The sequence below is a fragment of the Lepisma saccharinum genome, chromosome 4, assembly GCF_977018435.1.
Source record: "Lepisma saccharinum chromosome 4, izLepSacc3.1, whole genome shotgun sequence".
In the NCBI taxonomy this organism is placed as follows: Eukaryota; Metazoa; Arthropoda; class Insecta; order Zygentoma; family Lepismatidae; genus Lepisma; species Lepisma saccharinum.
In genome coordinates, this window is record NC_139232.1 from 36,223,931 (window position 1) to 36,247,318 (window position 23,388).

The window sequence follows — 23,388 nt, forward strand, 5'->3', positions numbered from 1 at the left end:
TAAACTGAAAACTTTATGACAACATGTAGTAAGAAATGAATTTCCCACGTTTTGAAATCACTTCAAATGAGCTTTATAGTGTGCAATCTTACATTGCATGTTTTCATCAAAAATGAAATATGCATCTTCCTATCAACTGCTACAGTGCTTGTCATGGTTTTATAGATATAAGAAATAAGCAGGAACAGGTAAACAAAACAATGGTCACCAAGAATAAACCTTTCTGGGAAAAATAACTGTTTTCTACTGGATAAGAAAAATTAATAGAATAGTACTAAAGAAGGTGTTACAATCATATTAATGATGTACTTACCAAAGGCAATTTGACAACGAAGTCGTGTGCGTTGGCTTCTTTAGCTGCTGCTATGATTTCCTCATCACTTACAGTTCCTTCCCTTCCATATCGAATATTTTCTGCAATTGTTGTGCCAAATAAAACAGGTTCTTGTCCAACGACACCAATTTGTTTTCTCATTGAAGCCACGTTCAGGTTTTTTATGTCTTTTCCATCTAATTTAACCTTTGGAGAAACACAAATAGAACAATAACAGCTATATTTCTACAGAGCTAAATGGTAGTAATGTTCAGTTTCTTCATGATTTATGGCACTACAAAAGATCTTTAATTTGTATATCACAGGCAATGAAGTTAGTGTGCAATATATGCATGCAAGACAGAGAGTGAAAGGAAGGAAAGGAATGGGATTAATTGAATCCAGAAGGGCGTGGATATTGAAGGTATAAGGATACGGTAGTAGCAGCAGAAGATATAAAATTTCTCCTGACCTTAGAAGCCACATGTTAATAGAGTCGTTATTTTTATTGCTAAATTATTATCAACGTAAAGGCTTGATTGTGCTTAAGAATGGATGTAATTCTATCTTTTTGCAGGATTATTGTTATTATTATAATTATGATTGTTGTTGTTATTATTATTGCTTCTCAAACACTGATCTACAGTTTTTCTGGTTCTGCTGTTCTGGAATCAGGAAGGAAAGAAAGAAGACAAGATTCATGCCAGACTGAGTGGCTGAGTGGTCGGCATAACATGTTCCATGTTATGTTCCTAGAACATAGTGTATCCAGATAAACATTGTTGTTAGGAAACAGATATTAACTTAGAAAGTCATTGATAGGTGTTGGTTGGTTCAGTTAATGTCAGGTGATATGTTGGAAATATGCAATAATTGGAGGGGAGGAAGAGATATGGAGGTAGGTGATGAGGCTATTAGGTGACTAAGTTAAGTCCAGAAACACAAGCTTCAAAGCTTCTAAACATGAAAAGAAAAATGCTGTTCTTCTGATAATTAATACGATTGAAAATGGATTTTTCACTATATTTGTGAATATTTTTACGAGTATAATGATAATAATTGCTAGATATGAAAATTCTATCTAAAAACTAAGAAATGGAACCTAGAAAAGTGTTTTATTGCAACATAAGTTACAAATCTTTGACTTACACTGCCTTCTAGAGGATCGTAGAATCTCTGTATCAGTTGAATGCAAGTTGATTTACCACATCCAGACCCTCCAACCAAGGCAACTGTTTCGCCTCTCTTAACTTGTAGATTGAGTCCTTGCAGAATCTGATGATGATAAAAGAAATTAAAAATTTACCTCGGTTTTTTTTTTTTGGTTATAAAAAGAAACATTTGCACATGAAATTATTTTCAAAGTTATATATATTTAGGGTGTACTGAAATTTGTGATCAACATGTTACAAGAAGGAAGTAAACTACAAAAAAGAATCTAATATATCCCTGTTAAAGTACATACCTTTATTAGTCTTCAACATGATCACTAGAGTGCGGATTTTGCATATTTGCATATTTTATTCCGGTCCTCTAATTAATATGCAACCGGGTTCTAAAGTTGTTTCAGAGCATTCCGAACCGAAGTAGGAGGGTTTTAAAGTGCATATAAATGCATATTTAAGGTGTTCGTGCATATTTACTGCATAAGCGCATATAAATGCATATTACGTGAAAAAAAATCATTAAATTGATAGTTTTTTTTAAAAAATTAATTTGTTTACTTGGTTAACGTTTCGTCTGTGGAGTGTTTCTGAGAGTAAAATTTTCAAGCACAGGTGTTCGAAAACCTCTGTTTATGCGCTGCAGGGCAGACGTTCCCCCTCTCCCTCGCGCATACCTGGCAATGACACAGAGAACACGTGCATCCCCTTTTTCCGCCCTTCTTCCTTGGCCTATATAAGGCAACGGAGATTTTTGCTCGTAAACAGTCTAGTTGGATTGGTACCAGTTCGTAGTTAGAGATTGGTTAGTTCATTGAACTCTCCAGCCTAATTATTGCCTATTTTTGTGGGAGCAGGGAAAGGTTTATTATCCATTTTGCCTTGACTCGTCTCACTCAACAGGTCGCTAGGTGCCGCGGCTTGCCGCGAGTTAATAGCTTCCTGGAGATGAGGCCTTGCTCGAAAAAGGTATTATCCCATGCTCGTAATCAGTCTATACTCCGTTGAATTAGTGTAGTTTGCATTGTGTGAAGATGCCGAAGGAAAAATCATCGAAGATTGTTTTACTGAAACAGTGGATTATAGGAGAGCCTACTTTACAAACGGACGGGGGAGCGATTTTCTGCAGAGTATGCTGTAAGGAAGTAAGTATAATATTTTTTTCTTTTCTATACTTAACTTGGTCTCTCTGTTTTTAGTGAACCGCAACAGTGTGAATCCAGAAGTTATTAAAATATTTTGTATTGTTTCAGATACCATGTGACAAAAAATATCAAGTAGTTCAGCACACGAAGACTGCCATCCACCTAAGAAATTCTAGCAAGATCTGCAAACAGCAAACAATAGAAACTGTACTTGATAAACAAAAAACAAGTGAAGAGGACATAGCTGCATTGAAATATTGCCCAGTGACAAGTTGTAGTGTGGAGCGCACCTTTTCTTCATACAAGGATATACTAACTGATAAACGGAAAAAAATCACTCTAACCAAGTTAGAGAGATATGTTGTAGTGCACTGCAATTGACATAAATTCAAAAATACTTAACGATTTTTGTTATATTGTGTTTAACAACTGGAAATAGTAAATTCAATTTAATACAAGATTTTGCAACCTTACTTGACATGGAAGCTGTTGTTACTTCGTCTTTACCTTCAATGGTCACTATGTGTGTGTAGTACTTTAAAAAATAAATGTATCTCGAGGAATTTTTTTTGTGCCTATATTTTTCCTTTAGTGCATAGATGCATGCATATTTTCCACTTTTTTTAGTGCATATTGATCCGCACTCTAATGATCACCATCTAAATCCACACATTTTTGCTAACATTCTGGAAGTTTGAAAATTCCTCTGTTGTAGAACTCCGTTCGGGCACTTCTGAGAATTCTCCTAACGGCAAGTTTCACTTCCTTGTTGGTGTCATATCTGTTTCCCTGTATGTGTTCTTTCAGAAAAGAAAACAATTGAAAGTCAGGAGCCAGATCTGGACTGTAGGGAGGGTGTTGAAGGAGTTCCTACCCAAATCTGGCAACTTCATCCCTCGTTTGCTGTGCTGTGTGCAGCTTGGCATTGTCATGTTGGAGGATAACCCTATCCCTGCCAGGACATTTTCCACGAATAGCACAACGAAGTTTTCTCAAAGTGCGCACATAGTGAGCAGCATTGATTGTTTCCCCAGGAGTAAGAAAGTTCACGAGAAGAACATCCTCCGAATCTCAGAAGACAGTTTCCATCACTTTAGCAGCTGATAACACTGTCCTCGGTTTCTTCTTTCTTGGTGATGTTTGATGTCGCCACTCCAGGCTTTGACATTTACTCTCAGGCTCATAGAGGTGGAAAATGGTTTCGTCTCCAGTAACCAAACACTTCAAGAAACCCTCACTTCCATCCTCTGCTCGGTACCACGCCAAAAGTTTCGTGCAAACGTTTTTTCTCTTTCGTTTTTGTGCTGCATTCAAATCCCTTGGCACCCATCTGCAACACACTTTCCGGTAACAAAGTTCCCCAATCATCTCCTGGATAGCACTGTGCCCTACTCCAACAATGTGTGAAAGTTCCCTAACTGAAACACGCCTGTTTCCCTGGATGATTTTCTGGACGCGAGCCACGTTCCTGTCATTCGAGTCAGTTCTCGGGCAGCCTGTGCGAGGGAGATTATTGATGTCTGTGTTTCCATGTCTAAAATGTTTTATCCTTCGCCTGATGCTACTGGCAGCCATACACTGATCACCATACACTTCCTGCAATCGGCGGTGGATATCTGATGGCGATGCACCTTCCTTAAACAGGAATTCAATCACTGCATGCTGGTGAAACGATGTGTCAAACGGAGCCATTACTTGCTACTTGCTACTGCACGTACATACTGTGCCGCTCACCCCACCTCCCAGTCTATGTTGTCACAATAGATGGCTCTAACTCTCTTATGCAGCGCTTCACTCTATGTGAACATTTACGTCTGAAATTAAAAGTTGATCACCACTTCCAGTATGCACCAAGTATATACCGGGTGGTCCAAAAGTCCCGGAATGGTCACATATCGTGAGAAATAAACATCGAATCGGAAAACGAAAAAATACTTGTTTAATAAGTGAAAGAAAGCTATTCAATGATATCACACTTGATTCCCCACCCCCACCCCCTGGGGTGGGGCAGGGGGCAACTGTGATTTTAAATGGAAACCCCAATTTTTATTGTAGATTCGGAAAGAGGACTTCATTTCGAGTCCAATTAGCTATCAACCATCCTCCTAGCTCAATTAGGAACGGAGATATGGCAATTTTAAATTATATGGTAGACCCCCTTCCATATACTCTATTGAAAGGTCTTGACGTGCAGATTCAGAATCTGCAATCGCTTTCACTCTATCTCAATTAGGGGCAAAGCGTCCCTTTGAAATTTTTTGGGGTTTTATGATTATTATTATTATTATTTTTTTGTGTGAAAATTTAAAATCGCCATATCTCCGTTCCTAATTGAGCTAGGAGGATGGTTGATAGCTCGTTGGACTCGTAATGAAGTCTCTTTCCGATTCTACAATACAAAATGGGGGTTTCCATTTCAAATTCCACAGTTGCCCCTCCCCTCTCAGGGGGCTGGGGTGGGGAATCAAGTGTGATATGATTGAATAGTTTTCTTTCACTTATTAAACACGTATTTTTTCGTTTTCCGATTCGATGTTGTTTTCTTACGATATGTGACCGTTCCGGAACTTTTGGACCACCCGGTATATTTAATTTCTAGTATTGTGGATTATTTGTACTTAAAATGCCCTGTACTTGTTGAATTGCAAAGATTAATGATTATACTGGCCAGTAGCGAAGCGTAACATTTTTACGTAGTCATCGCAAGACTTGCCAAATGTCATGATAATGGTAAATCTTTCAACCAGGGGAAGAGGGCAATATTTCTCCATGGTAAACACCAAGGTCATGCGATATGTTATGCGATTCATATTCTAATAACTGATAACACAGTGCTGTAAGCGCATGTCCACACTATCTGAAGAAAATGACAAATTCTGAGTTTGTTTACCATACATTTCCATTCGATGAGAAGTTCCGAAATTGGGAAACAAAATCCTATCGAAAATACAAAATTTCATGTTGCTAACATTTTTTACTATCATATTACAAACGTGATTTAAAATCCGAATTACTCAAAACAATAAAAATGTCTTCATGTTTTGTAAAGTAAGAACCTTTTCTTTTCCAAAAATCGATATTTGAACCACAGGATCCAAAAAATTGAAAGGAGAAATACTATGAAGGAAATACAATGGATCCCGAACTGCTCTTTTTCCAGTTCTTTGCAGCACTAATCTGGGTAAATTTATGCTTTTGCTTACTTATAATTTTTTTCTATGTACCATTACTTTCATGCATTCTGTGTAAGTTTACAATGCTCGGAATAGCAGACACTCGGAGAAGTTTCATCTTGATGATGTCACAGAAACCCTGCTGTGGTTGTAAACATAGGGACTGAAAAAAGGGTCTCTTGTGATGACCAGACCTTCAAGAGCAGCGGAAAGACCTTGGTTTCCATTGCATTCAACAGGAAATGTAGTGGAATGGTTGGACGTGGGGGGTAGAACTGGACTCTCCTTTCGATGCACAAAACTTTGCGAATCTCTTAAGTATTTCTAGCAGTTTCATGGTGTCACGTGACTAATTTCACACAAATATGAGAATATTCTGACTTATTTTTTTCACTTCTCTAAAATATTTAAAATGCAATGTTTTTATTACTTTTCCTTTATCATCGCCGCATCTCCCGATGACCGAATGCCTCTGATATTGGCCCTTATTATCCATTTAAGAACCAGTATAAAATTAGGAACATTTTCTGCATAATCTGAATGTTATAATTACCTAAATGTAACTAGCCATTTCTAGTAGAAGGTGCATTGGTAGTGTCGTCGCTTTGTAATCAAAGGGTCCCGGGTTCGATACCTGGTGGAGGCACAAAGTGGTTCGGATCCCACTTTAAACTGTAGGTCCAGTCCCTATTAATCTTACTGTGCATAAAGTGGACTTAAAACACCAAATCAATCAAACCATTTCTAGTAGATTTTGTATTAGAAGAAACTGTGCATGTAGAAGTTCACATTGGCGTAGCCAAGGCCCTCCCAATATTTTGCCAAATTATCTAGAAATTTTGATCATTGCATAAAATGTTAACATATATAATGCTAATCTTTAACCCTAGGAAGCTAACGTATCATAAAACCTACGATCCAAGATGACCATATTTCACGGAACACCCCTTAACTGGTGGGCAATGGACTCTTCCGCTCACCACATTGCCGTTTGTGTTGGGTTATGGCAGACTCAGTTGTCAACCGGCCGCTGGTATAGTTGTTTTCAGAAGGCACTCTTACGTTTTACGACACGTTACCTTCTCCGTCTGGATTTTTACTGCAAACTTTTTTTGCGAACTTTTATTTTTTTTCATTATTGTGTATAGTTTGTGAGGTTTTTAGTGAGGGTTATGTTTTGATTGAATTAAAATTAAAATTATTTATAAGCACCAAAAATGAATCCACAAATCCAGCCATGCATATTCTGCGGAATTTGTTCATTGGCAAAGAGGAGGATGACGTCATTGTACTGCTGCCACTGCAACAAGCCGACCTGTGGGGAGCATTGAGGGAAATGCTGTGTGCACTGCACTGATGAACTTTAGAACAGTTTTTTTTGTAACCAAAATGTTTGTTAAGGTGTATTCTATCAAGTCATGTTCATTAAAATTCAATTTTTTTTAAAAAACCTATTGGTTGTCATAGTTTTTTAACCCCCTCGTAAATTTTACAATACTTTAGCCTTAATGAAACTTTTCATACACATTAGCTTTCTAGGGTTAAAAAACTTGCTTTTGTTATTTAGGCTCAAATTGCAGCCTGGAAGAAGCTAACACTATGGAATAATTCAATATGACAATATGGTGCAATACAAGAACTACTAGAGTACAGTAAATAATTTCGACTGAAAATCTATGAACTACAGACTCTATCACCACTGAAAGATATCCCTCTTCAGGATGCCAATTCCAACTCCAATCAATGCCTTAATTGACTAATGATTATGACCAGGGGTGCCCATCCCCCCCATGGCCCATGGTGCAATAACTCCCAAAATCATGTCATGCGTCATCCCCAAATTATATTATTCGCACACTTATACCATATAGTTATCCCCACAAAATAAAGCTCAGAACGATAATATAATACGGTTCCTCTTTGAAAGAACTCAGCCCCTCCCCGTTTTCTTGGGGTAAATATAATTAGTTTAATAACCCACAACAAAAATTACGTGGATTTTATCTTCAGTGCAAATTTAACTGGTTAAAGTAATATTTTTCTGTGACATGAATTAGAAAGCGAATTCGATATATTTTTGTTACAAATGATGCACCTGCTTTAAATTAAGCAGTATACCAACACTAAGCATTAAGTGTTATTAATGAATATCGAGAATATCTTATATGTCTTGTAATGCACCTATAGTATAAAACTTCACATTCACCTCAGCATAGCGCCAAAGAAACATGCATTCCTGCAACACTCTTTGGAGGCTTTCAAGAATATTAATTTAATGGGGTGTCAATACTTTCTTAGGATCCCCAGATAATTAATTAGTCTTTTCGAGCTTCTCTTCTGGCACGTTCGAGGTCTAAACGTCGCTAAACACAGTCTTCAAAGTTTAATGTTCGAACTCTCTCTTCACTACAGAAATTCCTTGACAACCTAAGATTTAACACTTTATCAAAAGCTTCCTATCTCCCCCTTTATATTTAATACTCAATCCTACCACCATAATTTCCAAGCCAATTTTAGACTTACTGATGCATCCAAAAAATTAATTCTTAGTCTCCACACAAGAATTTCCGCAACAGTCTAAGACAATAGTAATACCCAAGAATTGGATACTCCCCTCAATTTAATGCTCAATCCCTCTCTAAGTAAAATAGCCTCCATAATCTAAGACCTAGAGTTGGATACTGTCCCCCCAAATGTTTAATTCAGAATCCCCCCCCCCCAGAACCACGTGTAAAATAAGGCCTAATATTTTGGAGATGGACATTTCTCCCACCCCCCTCCCTTTGATAACACCCTTAACACTTTATTTTCTTCATCTAATGGATTAAATATGGTGCATTTAAGATGTAAAAGTTTTACATATATTTTGGAAAAATATATAAATGTTGAATTTTATATTAATAAAGGGAAAAAAATCCCCCCAAAAATTTCGATGGCCATAATCCCCCTCTGTGGGCACCCTTGATTATGATTGAACACAGGAACTTGCAGATCACACCAGAAGAATTGTTATTTGTGTTGGTAAGAAAGCTGATATATATATATATATCAGCTTTATATATATACAGGGTGTTTCTAAAGGTCGTTTACAACGCTTGGGAGGTGATTCCTCACACGAAAACAAGCAAAAAGTCTAAGTTCCATTTTTACGACTGAGGCTTCGTTTCCGAGATAGGAGCCTCGCAAAAGGTGACAAAGTGAACGTCACACCTGACTGGGACGAATACTATAACAGATAGAGAGGCGGTTCCAAGGGAATCATAAAGGAATCGTATGTGCTCAGTCCGGAAGTCACTATGAAAAGTTCACTGCACGCATGCGCAATGGAGTCCTCAAAGGAATTGGGGATTTCCAGCAAGAACAATACATGGAAAAGGTATGTAACGCAGCAAGAAGGACCGTGACAATGAGAAATGCGTTCAAGACAACACATCCCGACCTCAAACATCAAAACATGAGCACCGAACACAAAATCGGAAAAGTTGAGCACGGTTGCATACCCCAGTTACACGCGAGGAATGAACGAATCATGTCATGTGGCATACGAGAGACAGGAGGAGGGAAAGAAAAACACAATATCAGATGATTGCGACAACGTGTATTTTTACACGCGACAACTACGTAATATCCCCCCCCACACACACAACAAACAACAAAGGCTACAATGTCTTATGCACAGACAGTGCGTGTCACTGTACACCAACTGAAGATGTCACTTTCACCACACAAAGGGGGTGGGGAGCAATACCAAAAGTGTTCGCACGCGATCATTGTGACGTAAAAGAGACCAGTTTCGGAAGCGCTGCACAGGCAAGTCTGACTCTCGTAGTCTACGTTTGACCTTCATGACTGCTGTTCCCGCGAGAGGAGCTCGAAGGGTTGGTTCTCTCCGGCAGTCGTCCCAGTCGTGTTGCAGGTGCTGGGATATGATCAGCAGTTCGCTCTAGGTTGTCATACGCATTGAAGAGTACTAGTATGTTGCATTGAAAGAAGTTGACGTGGTGGAGTGGGCAAGTCAAGTATCGCAACAATTGGTCTGTGGTGTTCGTACGGTGATACGGCCAATTTGTGCAGTGTGCCAGTGTTAAACAAAATCAATACTCTGCAGTTCCAGCTCCCTATTACACAGATGGCTGCGTATACGACCCAGCAGCTAGCAGACATGCATCTCATGTATGGGGAGGCACGTGGTAATAGCCGTGAGGCAAGGCGTCTTTATGGAGAACGCTTTCCACATAGACGTTTACCGTCTCACACCTTCTTTCAGGTAGTGGACAGTCGACTGCGTGAAACAGGGTCAGTGTTACCACCGCGGCAAGAAGTTGGAAGACCCCGAAGTGTACGCACACATCAGTTTGCAGAAGATGTGTTAACAGCGTTCGCAGAATATCCTGGCTCCAGTACGCGAGTGCTCGCTCGGGCACGAAACAAGTCTCATGTGAATGTTTGGCGAGTGTTGTCAGAGGAAGGAATGCACCCTTTTAAACTGCAGAAAGTACAAGAACTGTTACCTCGTGACTTTCGCCCTCGTATGGAGTTTTGCCAATGGTTGTTGCATCAGCTGGACACAAACCCTCACTTCGGGGCAAACGTATTGTGGACAGATGAAGCCATTTTCACCAGGATGGATGTCTTCAATAGTAGAAACAGTCATGTATGGGACTTTGACAACCCACATGCACTTTTTGTGGCCCATCACCAGCACAGGTTTTCAGTGAATGTGTGGTGCGGGATAGTACATGATCATTTAATTGGACCATACATTCTCCCTGTTCGCCTGAATGGTCGCACGTATCATGCATTTCTTAGTGAGGTTCTGCCTGAACTGTTGGAGACCGTACCTTTGGCACTACGGCAAGAAATGTGGTACCAACACGATGGTGCACCAGCTCATTTCGATCGTAATGTACGACATTTCCTGCATGACGTGTTTCGCAATAGGTTCATTGGTAGGGAAGAGCCTGTGCCTTGGCCACCGAGGTCGCCAGATCTCAACCCTCTCGATTTTTTCTTCTGGGTAGAAATGAAAACCCTCGTATACGACACACCTGTCACATCAGCTGAGGACCTCGTTGCTCGCATCAACGTCGCCGCCGCGACTGTAGCAGATACACCTGGCATGTTTGCTCGTACTCGACAATCCTTGATTCGTCGCTGTCATCTCTGTGTAGAAGTAAACGGCAGACATTTTGAAAACCGTCTGTGATTATTGCCCTCGGCAAATACCAGTGAGAACACTCTTGGTATTGCTCCCCACACCCTTTGTGTGGTGAAAGTGACATCTTCAGTTGGTGTACAGTGACACGCACTGTCTGTGCATAAGACATTGTAGCATTTGTTGTTTGTTGTGTGTGTGTGTGGGGGGGGGGATATTACATAGTTGTCGCGTGTAAAAATACACGTTGTCGCAATCATCTGATAATGTGTTTTTCTTTCCCTCCTCCTGTCTCTCGTATGCCACATGACATGATTCGTTCATTCCTCGTGTGTAACTGGGGTATGCAACCGTGCTCAACTTTTCCGATTTTGTGTTCGGTGCTCATGTTTTAATGTTTGAGGTCGGGATGTGTTGTCTTGAACGCATTTCTCATTGTCACGGTCCTTCTTGCTGCGTTACATACCTTTTCCATGTATTGTTCTTGCTGGAAATCCCCAATTCCTTTGAGGACTCCATTGCGCATGCGTGCAGTGAACTTTTCATAGTGACTTCCGGACTGAGCACATACGATTCCTTTATGATTCCCTTGGAACCGCCTCTCTATCTGTTATAGTATTCGTCCCAGTCAGGTGTGACGTTCACTTTGTCACCTTTTGCGAGGCTCCTATCTCGGAAACGAAGCCTCAGTCGTAAAAATGGAACTTAGACTTTTTGCTTGTTTTCGTGTGAGGAATCACCTCCCAAGCGTTGTAAACGACCTTTAGAAACACCCTGTATATATATATATATATATATATAGTGTGTGTGTGTGTGTGTGTGTGTGTGTGTGTATAAGTGACATCATTTCGAACAATTGAAAACACAGGGTGTCCACAAAGTCTCTCCCTGATTACTCCTTGCAACTTCATTAAAAACAATGTATGTACACAAGAAAAATAGGAAAAAAAGAAAGAATGATGAAAGCAAAACAAAAGATATATTATTTAAAGAAAGAAATGTTATGATTTTACTTACCTTGACATCAGACCTTGAAGGATAGTTGAAGTGAACATTTTCAAAAGTTATTGATCCATTTACATTGTCGAGTTTTTCTCCATCTTGTGATAGAGAGTCTATTGGTGGTATTCTATCAATAACAGCAAATATTTGGACGGCTGCTCCCCTTGCTATGGAGAAGGCTTCTAGATATGGTGCTGTCTGCCCAATATTCATTGATCCCATCATTACTCCAAAGAACACCTGAAATATAAATGCAGCATTAAATATAATATTTGTCATAAAGGAACTGCAATGAAAGCAAGTTCAGGAAGAGCCATTATCTTGCAAGAAAACAAGTATTTTGGATATACAAATACGAGGACCATCCAGCAAACATGAGATTGTCTGCAGCATGTGAGGTTGTGGGGATAACAATGCGGTTGTGGTAGAGTGAAGTTTGTGTCCAAAATGTATATTGAAATTAAAAATTCTATTGAAAGTGAGGTATGGCCAAGTGATTCATTCATTCATTGTTTCCTGCCCAAGGGCAGGTCTTTTCTTGCAACTTCCATGCTGTTCTTGAGCTCTTCGTTTTGTAGCAGCGTAGGACCCATTTATTTTGATGTCATCAATCATTTGGTATCATCTTCTTCCTCGGATTTTCTTTATTTTTTTAAAGATTTATTTTAGTGAAAAATTCTTATGAGGTTGAAAGCCGTCAGCAACTTTACATTGTGTGTGAGGAGAGAATAATGAGTGACGGCAATGTGCAACAATGGTTCCATGTTCAATAAATGGATAGATTAGTATTCAATCTGATGGAGGAAAATGACCAATCAGGTGTGGTGATTGTAAACTGATGCATTGTTATATTTTTGGTTAATTGCCATCACCTTTCTGCCACATTTGGCTAATTGGATGAGGATGCATGATGAATGAGGATGAATGATGATCAAATTAAATAGATGAAGGGACACCCACGACCAGGCTGGAAATCGAACTTGAAAACTTCATAAGCGAGATCAGAAATTGATCATTTACCAAACAGGCTGTGAATTGATGTAGAAAAGTTAGAGAAAACTGCCAACTTGCCATTCCCAAAATTTCTGCTGAGTTTCCATAGACCTGGAGTACCAAGTGTGGCAAGTTTTGTGCCATGTGACTGCCCGACAGATGGCAAAAATCACCTCTATGATGATGGCATACAAAATCTTGTTCACCACTATGACAAGTGTTTTGGCTGGAAACTATGTTGAAAAGTAGTGTAAAGTTGTAGTATATAATAAAAGTTTTGCAACAATATTTGTGTGTTTTTAAAATGTCTAACATAAATTACTTTCTATTCTACATGTTGTTTAAATCGTATTATTACAAACAGAATCTTAGATATTTTTACACTTATTTTATTCCTATTCATGTTATGCTCACTTGAAAAATATTAATGGTCTTAACTACAAAATGTTGTTCAGTGTTTACGATAAAAATTAGTTCAGAAACTTTGCATTGTATTAATTGACATTCTTAAATATATATATAAGCAATACAAATATTTAACAGTACTTACAATGATCATAGTTGAAGCGGAATAATCCTGTGGTTTATCAATTATAAGACCAACCCCATACCAGAATGCCAGTGCATAACTACAGTATAGCACAAACCACAAAGTAGCAACTCCTATGCCACTGAAAAGACCAATTTTGCTTCCAACATTTCTGGCAAATATTAAATTTTTATCATATCTGCAACATAAAAAATGAGTTAATTTCATAACATTGTATGGATACAAGGATAAAAATGATAGTTAGAAGTTTGGTAGAGCTAGTTTGGAGGTAGGAAATACTAAATAGGTGTAAGATACTGTAAATATTGTAGGGCTGGTGGGATAAGAAATATTAGGATTACAAATTATCCTGTACTTGCTTTGAAAGTAACAATTAATTCAGATGATGAATATGTGGATCACATAAGATGACGGGATATCAGAACATTACTAGATATAATGTTATCTTGCGAAAATACAGGTCAGAAAATTGTTGCCTTTAAGATACTATGACATTCTCTCAAAGTTTGTCAGATTATTATAACAGTGCCATGTGTTACAGATTTACTACCTTAACCTTCCAATACCTCCCCCCATCCCACCCCATGCCCTTCCTGATGGCAACCCTGCCTTGTAATCAAGAGGTCCCAGGTTTGATACCCAGTGGAGGCACATTGCGGTTCAAATCCCACTTTAAACTGCTGGTACACTCCTGATTAGCCTATCTGTGCATAAAGTGGACTTAACACTCGCTTCACGAATGTCCTCTCTCCCCCCCTCCCAAAAAACAGCATTTTAAATTCTGTATCTCTAATGTGAATTGGTTATTGTTTGTGGTGCACTGCACTATACATATCTACTCCTTCCAAAATGATTCACCTTATGCTAGTGAATAAAGTTGTATCCGACATGTTTACCTCTCTATTTCTTTCTTTTGTCCACCAAATGCTACAACAGTTCTGATAGATCCAAGCACTTCAGTAGCTATTGATCCTGCTTTTGCATATGCTTCTAGTTGATTTTTTGTTAGCCTAGTTTGCACCTGAAAAAAAAATTAAAGCAGAATATTTTAGAACACCTAATCCATGATAAAATATGATCCATCTGTCTTCATGTAACAAATATAAAAATAGCATAAACATTAAAAAATTATAACACCAAGCTCATTTTATCAAAACCAAAAGCCTCAATTAACACTGTTGGATGATGAAAAATCTTAGAATGATTTGGTTCAAGAGTGCTAGATTTTAATAATTACTATGGAATAAGAGGGATGGCAAATGAGTGGTTTAGACTGTACCTCCAAATCAAACCCAAATAATTGATTGGATTGATTTGTTGTTTTAAGTCCACTTTATGCACATTAAGGCTAATCGGGACTGGACCTACAGTTTAAACTGGGATCCGAACCACTATGTGCCTCCACTGGGAATCGAACCCGGGACCCCTTGATTACAAGGCGACGATGCTACCACTGTGCCATCAGGGAGGCCTCCAAATAATTGAGATGATGCAGATGAAAGAGCACTTACACAAAAGCATTCAATGTAAAATATCATGCTGAAGTTCCCTAAACCAAAGCTGTTTGTAATGTGCATAAATGACTTACCAGTAAATTTAAATTCAGTGATGCTATCTAATATGCCTTTATTCAGTTCATGAGTATCTAATAATGCAAAAAAATAGCATCCAATTTAATAGATTTTATTTTAAAAATTCATTATGCATTATACAAGTACTTCAACACACAATATTAATGTTACTATAACAGCTTAATGAACCCAATGTGCAGAGTTACAAAATATCAACAACTGAATTGAAATCTGATTGTATTTCTCGAATCAATGGATTGTAGACTTGAAACAGGTAAAGGTACAATCTCCATTGTATTAGACAATGTGATCCATTGAATTGTAGATTGCAGCATCGGTGTTTGCGCTATCAGCAAGCGAGACAATCAATGCAGTTTGTCAGCATCGTAGAGTGTCAATGAAGCAAGTGCACAACAGTTTCCATAATTATTTTAAAAAGTGATATACAAGGAGATGTTCAAACTAGTCGCCTTCAATGCACACACATTTTTTATACATCTTTATTAAGACACTCACTAACTTAAGCTGATGATGAAGGGGGAAGGGGGGGTTGCTAGAAACTGTTCTTTAAGCTGGTGAAGTGAAAGGTGCTTGTTATGTTTTTTTTCTAGTCTATTCAGCCACAAAGTGTGTTATGGCTCAGCAAATATTTTCTACTGCACAGCGTGTTTTTATTTCTGATCATAATGTGTTTACTCAATTGCCAAGTGAAGTTCAAAGGCAATTTGAAACAAGACTCCTTGGTGTAAAAGTTTTATGCCATTTTTATCTCTGGGGTAGATAAAAAATGCTGTATACAAGTCAAATCCACAAACCCTGGAAGAACTGAAATGTAACATCCACCAAGAAATTACCAACATTAATCAACGGGAACTGTAGCTAGTTATGGGCAACTTCATCAAGAGGTGTCAAAAATGTGTGAACATTGAAGGTGGCCAGTTTCAGCACCTTCTTTCATAAACTGGTAAGTAAGTAAATCACTCTTTAAACTAGTTATGGAAACTTGCACACCTGATTCACAGACAGTCTACAGTGCTGACATATGGCCAAAAGTGCCTCTAACTGATAGAGCAAACACCGGCGCGGCCGTCTACACTTCAATGGATTGCATGCAATTTGAAAATGTTACTGGGATTGCTGCTGAAGTCACGACTTACCTCATTCCTCTTGTACTGAATGTGCCATCTAGCATAAATTGTATTACTTTCATTTTACATACTATACTTCAACATTGTTTTATTTACAAAATTGAAATCACACTTAGATTTAAAAAAAATGCGTACCATTGTTAGTAAACCCATGCTGACCATTATTACAGGAAGTGAACAAAGACATATCAGAGTAAGCTCCCATCCATGGTAAAATGCTATTCCCAATGAACCAAGGAAAGTTGTAAGAAAAAACACAAACATTCCAACTTTTTCTCCAATTCCTTCTTCTAGTTTGGTCAGATCCCTGTCAAATTATAGAACAGTTTATTAATTTTCTTGTCATTCAATAACAAAAAAAAGATGTATGAGTAAGAATTAATACACTGGATTTTCAAAGTAATTTTTTGCGTATATTCTTGACTATAGCCAAGGAGGATACCCTTTTGATGTTCAGTTGCTGTATCCTATACATTCAGATTCAGATACCCATCTGTGAAGGCTAGAAATTAGGGATGGCACATATTTGACTGACCAAGCCATTTTTAATATTTATTTTGGTATGAATTGTTAGCAGTATAATAAAGTTGTTAAAATATTTCATGCTTTTCATAATTTTCAAATGAGGTCATTTTTTTGTCCTAAATGGAACAATGAACTTTATTCTTAGATAATATATAAAACTACTTACCACATCTTAAGCTTGCATTTAGCTAGTTTAAATTGCATAAAAAAACATAATTATTGCTTGATATGACTGAATATTATGAAATATTGTTTGGAAGTCATTTCTTTCTTTTACTCACATGATAAATTTAATGATATACTTTAAAAATTATATGATTATTTAAAGTAAAAATGCTATAGAGTTATGAAGTAAATATAAAATATATAAAAGCATTCCTTGCACATTGCCACAAACCTTGGAGGCTCATAGGGGCTCCATGCATTCATGACATCAGCAACGTGCACTTGCTGAATTTACCCCCATTTCCACCAAGGGTAGCCCCAGGTATCAATTTTTTATTAGAGACTAGGTGAACCCACAACTGTCTTATGCAGGGACATGGGCTGTAAAATTCCCACCTGGGATAACAGGAATTGTACCCAGTCTCCTGTATGACAGTTGGATGCCCTACCAACTGGACAACTGTAGCTCCATAAAAATATATAAATAAAAGCATTATGTAGGGTATTATTCTTACTCAGACATTCGGCTCGAAAATCCTCCTGTTTCATTGACATCATACCATCCTATATCTTGACGAAGTGCAGCCTGAAGAAATAAACTTCGTATTCGAAATATCTAAGGAGAAAAATATTTTCATATGTGAAATATTTATTCAAAGAAAATAAAACTTAAATTGTCACATATGGCAATTTTGAATAGCATTTGTTCCTTAATTTTGCCCTTGATTATAAAATGGTATATACAGTGAGTGACGAACATTGAAAATACAAATTATGGTTTGTATATAAAGAGATTACTGTTACTGTCAGATTAAAAATTATAGATACTCGAATTTGGACTCCAATTAAAAATTAACCAATAGGCCTACATAAAATCGAGCTACATCAAAATTTAGCTTATTCAATTATGCATTAATCTATGTGAACCAAATAATTTTTTGAGTATGACTTCTGTTTTTTGTCATCATGAGAACAAAGAAAGTACCAGTTTTCTTGAGTTTTGCAAATGATTGCTCTCTTTGAAATTCTATGATTGAAAAATGGGTTTTCCGATTGTGATGAAATTTTAGTGTGGTGCAGGCAGAAAGGTTTAAAATACAGTTTTTAATTTTCAGATTTTCAAAATTTTTCAAAACCTGTTCTTATCAATTTTGCGAAACAATTTTTTATTAGTATTGGGTAGTCCTACAAATACAATAAAGCTACAAATACCTCTGACACAAAAGTAGTCACACTACTTACTTGTCGTTCTGCAGTGTAGTTCAGGGATGAAACAAATACGTAGCTCATCACCAACATTATTGAACCTATTACACAGTTGCTTATTCCAAAGTATGATATGCTGTCGAGAAATTCTTCTTGATTTATGGGTCTGTAATGCAAAATTTATATATCAATGAAAAAAATATTTGTGGGTCTATATGTATGTGTATGTTGGGTTTCACATTCTAAAGCCTCACTTATTCCCAAATTTGCTCTCTCTGGCACCCACCCCCCAACAAAAGCAACACACGTACATCCTGCTGAGATTGCAACTAATGCAAATTACCAATTCACATCAAGCGATGTAAATTAAATATTTCACTGCATAATCATCACACCCTGTTTCTTTCAGTCCAAAAAGTTAGTTTATAATCTTTCATTGCATAATAATTGCATCGGCACATCAGATAATGAAGCCAGAGATAGCAGCGAAGAATATTCGGCAACTGAAGATTAAATTTTGTATGTCCATACTTCACAACACTGTAGTAAATTTTCTCAAGTGTAATCTTTTAACTATAATGCACAAATCAATAACAACTAATGTGTTAACTTTTTTTACAGACAGGAAAAATGTTTACTAAACTGTCACAAAGAATTGATGTTCATTGATTTGGAATATTCAATTTTAACATATAGTCATGAGTATTCTGTTTATCCTAATCTTGTACCAAAGACAGTTTAATATTAAATGATTATTAAGTACCTGAAATACTGATACAATTTTTTAAAAAATAAAAGCTTCACCTGCACCCCAATCCTTTGAAGAAGAAGAAGAAAAAAAAAAGAATATCAAAATCTGTGACGATTATGTGGTGAAATATGGTATATCAGAAACTACAAAGATAAGAGATTCCCAACGACACATATTGAATATCTATCTTTCTATTTGTTCTTTCTATGTCTATTTGTTCTGTGCAAATTGGCAACTAGTATTAAGGACACTTTTTTACCTAAGGAAATCTGTTCTAGACAAATTTCATTTCACATCCAAAGTATACATTACAATTGTGAATCTGATGCAACAAGTGGAACTCGAACTTTTTATATGTCCGTCAACATTCCACCAATAAACGAGGGTAGTTCAATAAAGAATCTCTCTGGCATATTTGCATAGATTCTATATTGATTCTTGGCTTGGTTTTTTGTCCTTTTCTGCATTGCCACTGTGCAGATCTACACGTTTTCCCCATTGATAGATGAGAATATTTATTTATTTATTTGAAAAATCCTGAATACAGATAAAATCCATTTTATATCAGGATATCAACAGAGAAAAAGAAATTAACAAATGAGAAGCATGGACACACAAACACACACATATATAACAAGAATAAAAGAATAACAACTAGGGCACAACACATATTAATTGCTCTTCAGCTGCTTGTTGGATTTGCTGTTGGTATGTGTGATCCATATGTGAATATATGACAAGAGTTCATTTGTAAAAAGTTGTCCATTAATAATTCTGTACTGAAATGTTAAATGTGAAACTTGACGACTAAGAGAAAGATCATGAATTTGTAGAGTGGAAAGAATTTCGTGTTTGGTAAGGAATTTTTGCAAGGGCTGGACATCTATGTTTGACTATTCTGAGAACAAAATTTACTACTTTGTTCTCTTTATATTGCTATCACAGGCCATTGAGCAAATACAGGAACCATATTCAAGTATAGGTACAACGCATGTTGTAAAGTAGGTTTTGAGAGCAGAAACATGTGTGATATCTGTAAATCTGTAAATTAATCCAAGTGTTTTCATGGCTTTAGATATTATATAATCTATATGGTGGCTGAAAGTTAGATTGCTGTCAAAAATGACTCCTAGATCTTTGTGCTGTTGTAGGAACGGGATAATTTGATTACATAATTTATAATATGGTGCTGAAAAATTGGATTTGAGAGTAAACCTCTTAACAACAGATTTCTCGCAATTTAGTTTCAGGTTCTAGTCTCGGCACCAGCATTCAATGTGTTTGAGATGGTCTTGATGTTTTGAACTGAAGTGATGTTTCTAAGTAACTTACAGTCACCAGCATACAATAAGACTGAGCATTTGGGGGATACTAGGAGCAGGAATGATTGGTGTGCAGTGGCTGTACAGAGTATTGAGAACAGTGTGGCAAGAGAGAGAAGTGCCAAGAAATTGGACAAAGGGACTAATAGTTCCCATATTCAAGAAGCTGACAGAAAGGAATGTAAAAACTACAGAGGAATAACACTTATGTGCCACTCAGCAAAGGTGTGTGAGAAAATATTAGAGAAAAGAATAAGAGAAGTAACAGAGCTGAACATGAGAGAGGAACAGTATGGATTTAGAAGAGTCAGATCAACAGTAGATCTGATATTCACCATAAGGCAAATGCAGGAAAGGCACTACGAGTATGGAAATGATTTGATTATGGCATTGCTAGATATAGAAAAGGCATACGATAGCATGGACAGAACATAGATTTGGAAGGCTCTAAGAGAGAAAGGAGTCGAGGAAGAGAGAGTGTGTAGAGTGCAGAGCACATACAAGGCAAACCAGAGCTGTGTGAAGACACCAATGGCAAGAATGGAGTGGTTCATTTTAAGTAATGGACTAAAACAGGGAAGTGCTCTTTCCCCACTGCTCTTCATAATTACAATGGATGCAATTAACGAAGAGGTGGAGAAGAAGATAGGAGAGGAAGAGATGAAGGCCCTGTTGTTTGCTGATGACTTAGTAATATGGGGGAACAGGGAAGAAGAAGTACAGAGACAGCTTCATAATTGAAATGAGGAAATCAGAAGAGCAGGAATGAAATTCAGTGCAGAAGAGATTGAGGTGCTAATAACAAGAAGAGACAGATACAGAAATAAACCAGGAATAAAGATGGATACGGATGTGTTGAGGGTAGTGGAGAGTTTCAAATATCTAGGAAGCATAATTGAGAGAAGTGGAAGAATAGATGAGGAGGTAAACAGAAGAGAACAAATGGGTGGTGGACTATATCAAAGTGTTCTAAGGTTATAATATGGAACAGGGATGTACCTATGAAATGCAAGAAGGTAATATATAACACATACTATGTGCCGATAATTATGTATGGAGCAAAGACTTGGACAATGTCAGAGAGAGACAAAAGAAAGATGCAGGCAGTGGAGATGAAATTTTTAAGAAGTATATTGGGGAAGACTAGAAGGTATAGAATAAGGAATGAGGAGATCTGACAGACAGTGGGTGTGGTGAAGCTTCAGGACAGGATAAATCAGGCACAAATGAGATGGTTCGGACACATGAAGAGGATGGATGTAGAAAGACTACCAGTAAGAGCTTACATGCACAAGGAATGGGAATAATGTCAAGGGAGAGACCAATATGTTGGTGGAAAGAGCCGATAGTGGAGAGTGTTAGGAGAAGAGAACAAGATTGGAACACCGTGGAAAGAGAGGAGTGGTGAAAAACAAGGAAAAAATGGAGAGGCTTTACTTCTATGTCAACCCAGCCAGAGGCAGGAAACGGCAAAGGATGATGATGATTTGGGAGAAATATATTCATGAATATCTTCCATGAAAAGAGTGAAGCATAGGGCCCCTAGAGAACCTCCTTGAGGTACATCGGAAACTACAGGGAGCCATGACAAATAACAAGGTATGAAAATCCTTTGCTTTCTATTGTGCAAATAAGATGAGAGTAATTTAAGAAGAGGTCCGTGAATGATGAATCTGTTTGACAGTTTATGGATGAGTTGTGTATGAGAGACAGTCAAAGGCTTTGTAAAAATCTAAGTAAACGACATCCATGTCTTGTTTGGCACGCAGGCAGTTAGTATAGGTTTGATTGATTGATTTAGTTTATTTTACTTCGCGTTTTGTGCCTCTTGGCTAATTTGCGAAGATGGGGATGAGTGATGAAATGATGAAATTGATGAATGGACATTCACAAACAACCAAGCCCGACCGGGATTCGAACCCGGGACCCTTGGCGTCGCAGCGCGATGTGCTAACCACTCGGCCACAGGGTCGGCAGTTAGTATAGGATAGGATATGGATACATCATTTGTGTTGAAGGCATGATTTTGGTTTTTGAACCATGGCTATTTTGCAGAAATGAGTGTCTTATTGTCTGGCTCCTGAATTACTGATTTGAGGGAAAGAAACAAAAGGAATTCAGATGTTGCAAGATCTGGTGAAAAGACAGTATTTAATCTTTTTGTAATGTCAGAATGTGTGTTTGGAGCACACATGATGTAACACATGATATTTGATCGCATGTCCAGCTCTGTAGCAGTAAATCTAGACAGTTTTCTAGTTTTAATACCAGATATATACATACCATACTTCATGCAAAAAATGTCATATCTCTGTGATATATGGAAATAGGTCAGTAATTTTTTAATGAACTACCCTCATCTCTAATAAATTACAATCTATGGATACTTTTAATTAGAGAGCATTTTTTTTGTATAAGTATCATTAAGAACTCTTTCATTAAGAACACATTCATTACCTCTACTTTAGAATGACATTATTTTACTTACAAGGTCATATTGGGATTGCTTTCATTTGCCATGATATCTGATTGTCCCTTCTGCACCATGCTTTCTGTCAAGTCACCAAAGCTCATTACCATAGCTGGTTGGCAAGCCCCAGTGACTATAGCAGACAGGGTGGCAATAAAGATAAGAAATTTATCCAATGCAGTAGAAAATCTGAACTGAAAAAAGCAAGAAGACACAAAATAAGTTGAAATCACCGATTCAAATAATTTTGTTTTATATTTCCTACATAAAAATAATTCTTTACAGTCATTTACAGTAGCAAATCCATATTTTTAAGGAAGATGCACAACTTTTTATTTTAATGTTAAGCTATCTGAAGTATGAGAGTGTAGATCTAATGTGTATATGCACCTACATATTAAATGTACTCAACCACAAACACCTACACTCAAGTATGCTCACTCATGTTTTAAGTTAGCTTTATGCACATATAAGCTATTTGGAATGGAAATTTGTAACTGAACAACTGATGCATGTTCATATCAAATTGAATACATACACACTCTCTTTCTTACTTGCTCACACACTCTTCTCTCTCTCTCTCTCTCTCTCTTTCATACATGTGTAACTATGCATACTTGTATTATGATAGTGTCAGTATTATTACTGTCTCATGCAGAACAATGTCAGAAATATTTGGCCCATAATCTTTTAAGTTTTTCCTTCAACTTTCAACATATATGCTTTCCCATTGCAT

General features: G+C 37.3%; 1 protein-coding gene across 3 annotated transcripts in view; it reads right to left on the reverse strand.

Annotated features, from left to right (window-relative positions):
* LOC145986419 (ATP-dependent translocase ABCB1-like) overlaps positions 1–23,388 on the reverse strand; it is a 101,336-nt gene that overhangs the window by 32,966 nt on the left and 44,982 nt on the right. For all 3 annotated transcript variants that reach the window (XM_083120411.1, XM_083120410.1, XM_083120413.1), the window contains exons 4-12: positions 22,671–22,846; positions 18,146–18,275; positions 17,419–17,519; positions 16,349–16,520; positions 14,391–14,515; positions 13,495–13,672; positions 11,967–12,191; positions 1,463–1,588; positions 314–520 (exon numbers count right to left, since the gene is read on the reverse strand). In XM_083120411.1, the coding sequence (XP_082976537.1) occupies positions 314–520; positions 1,463–1,588; positions 11,967–12,191; positions 13,495–13,672; positions 14,391–14,515; positions 16,349–16,520; positions 17,419–17,519; positions 18,146–18,275; positions 22,671–22,846 (1,440 nt within the window). The remainder of the gene's footprint in view (positions 1–313; positions 521–1,462; positions 1,589–11,966; positions 12,192–13,494; positions 13,673–14,390; positions 14,516–16,348; positions 16,521–17,418; positions 17,520–18,145; positions 18,276–22,670; positions 22,847–23,388) is intronic.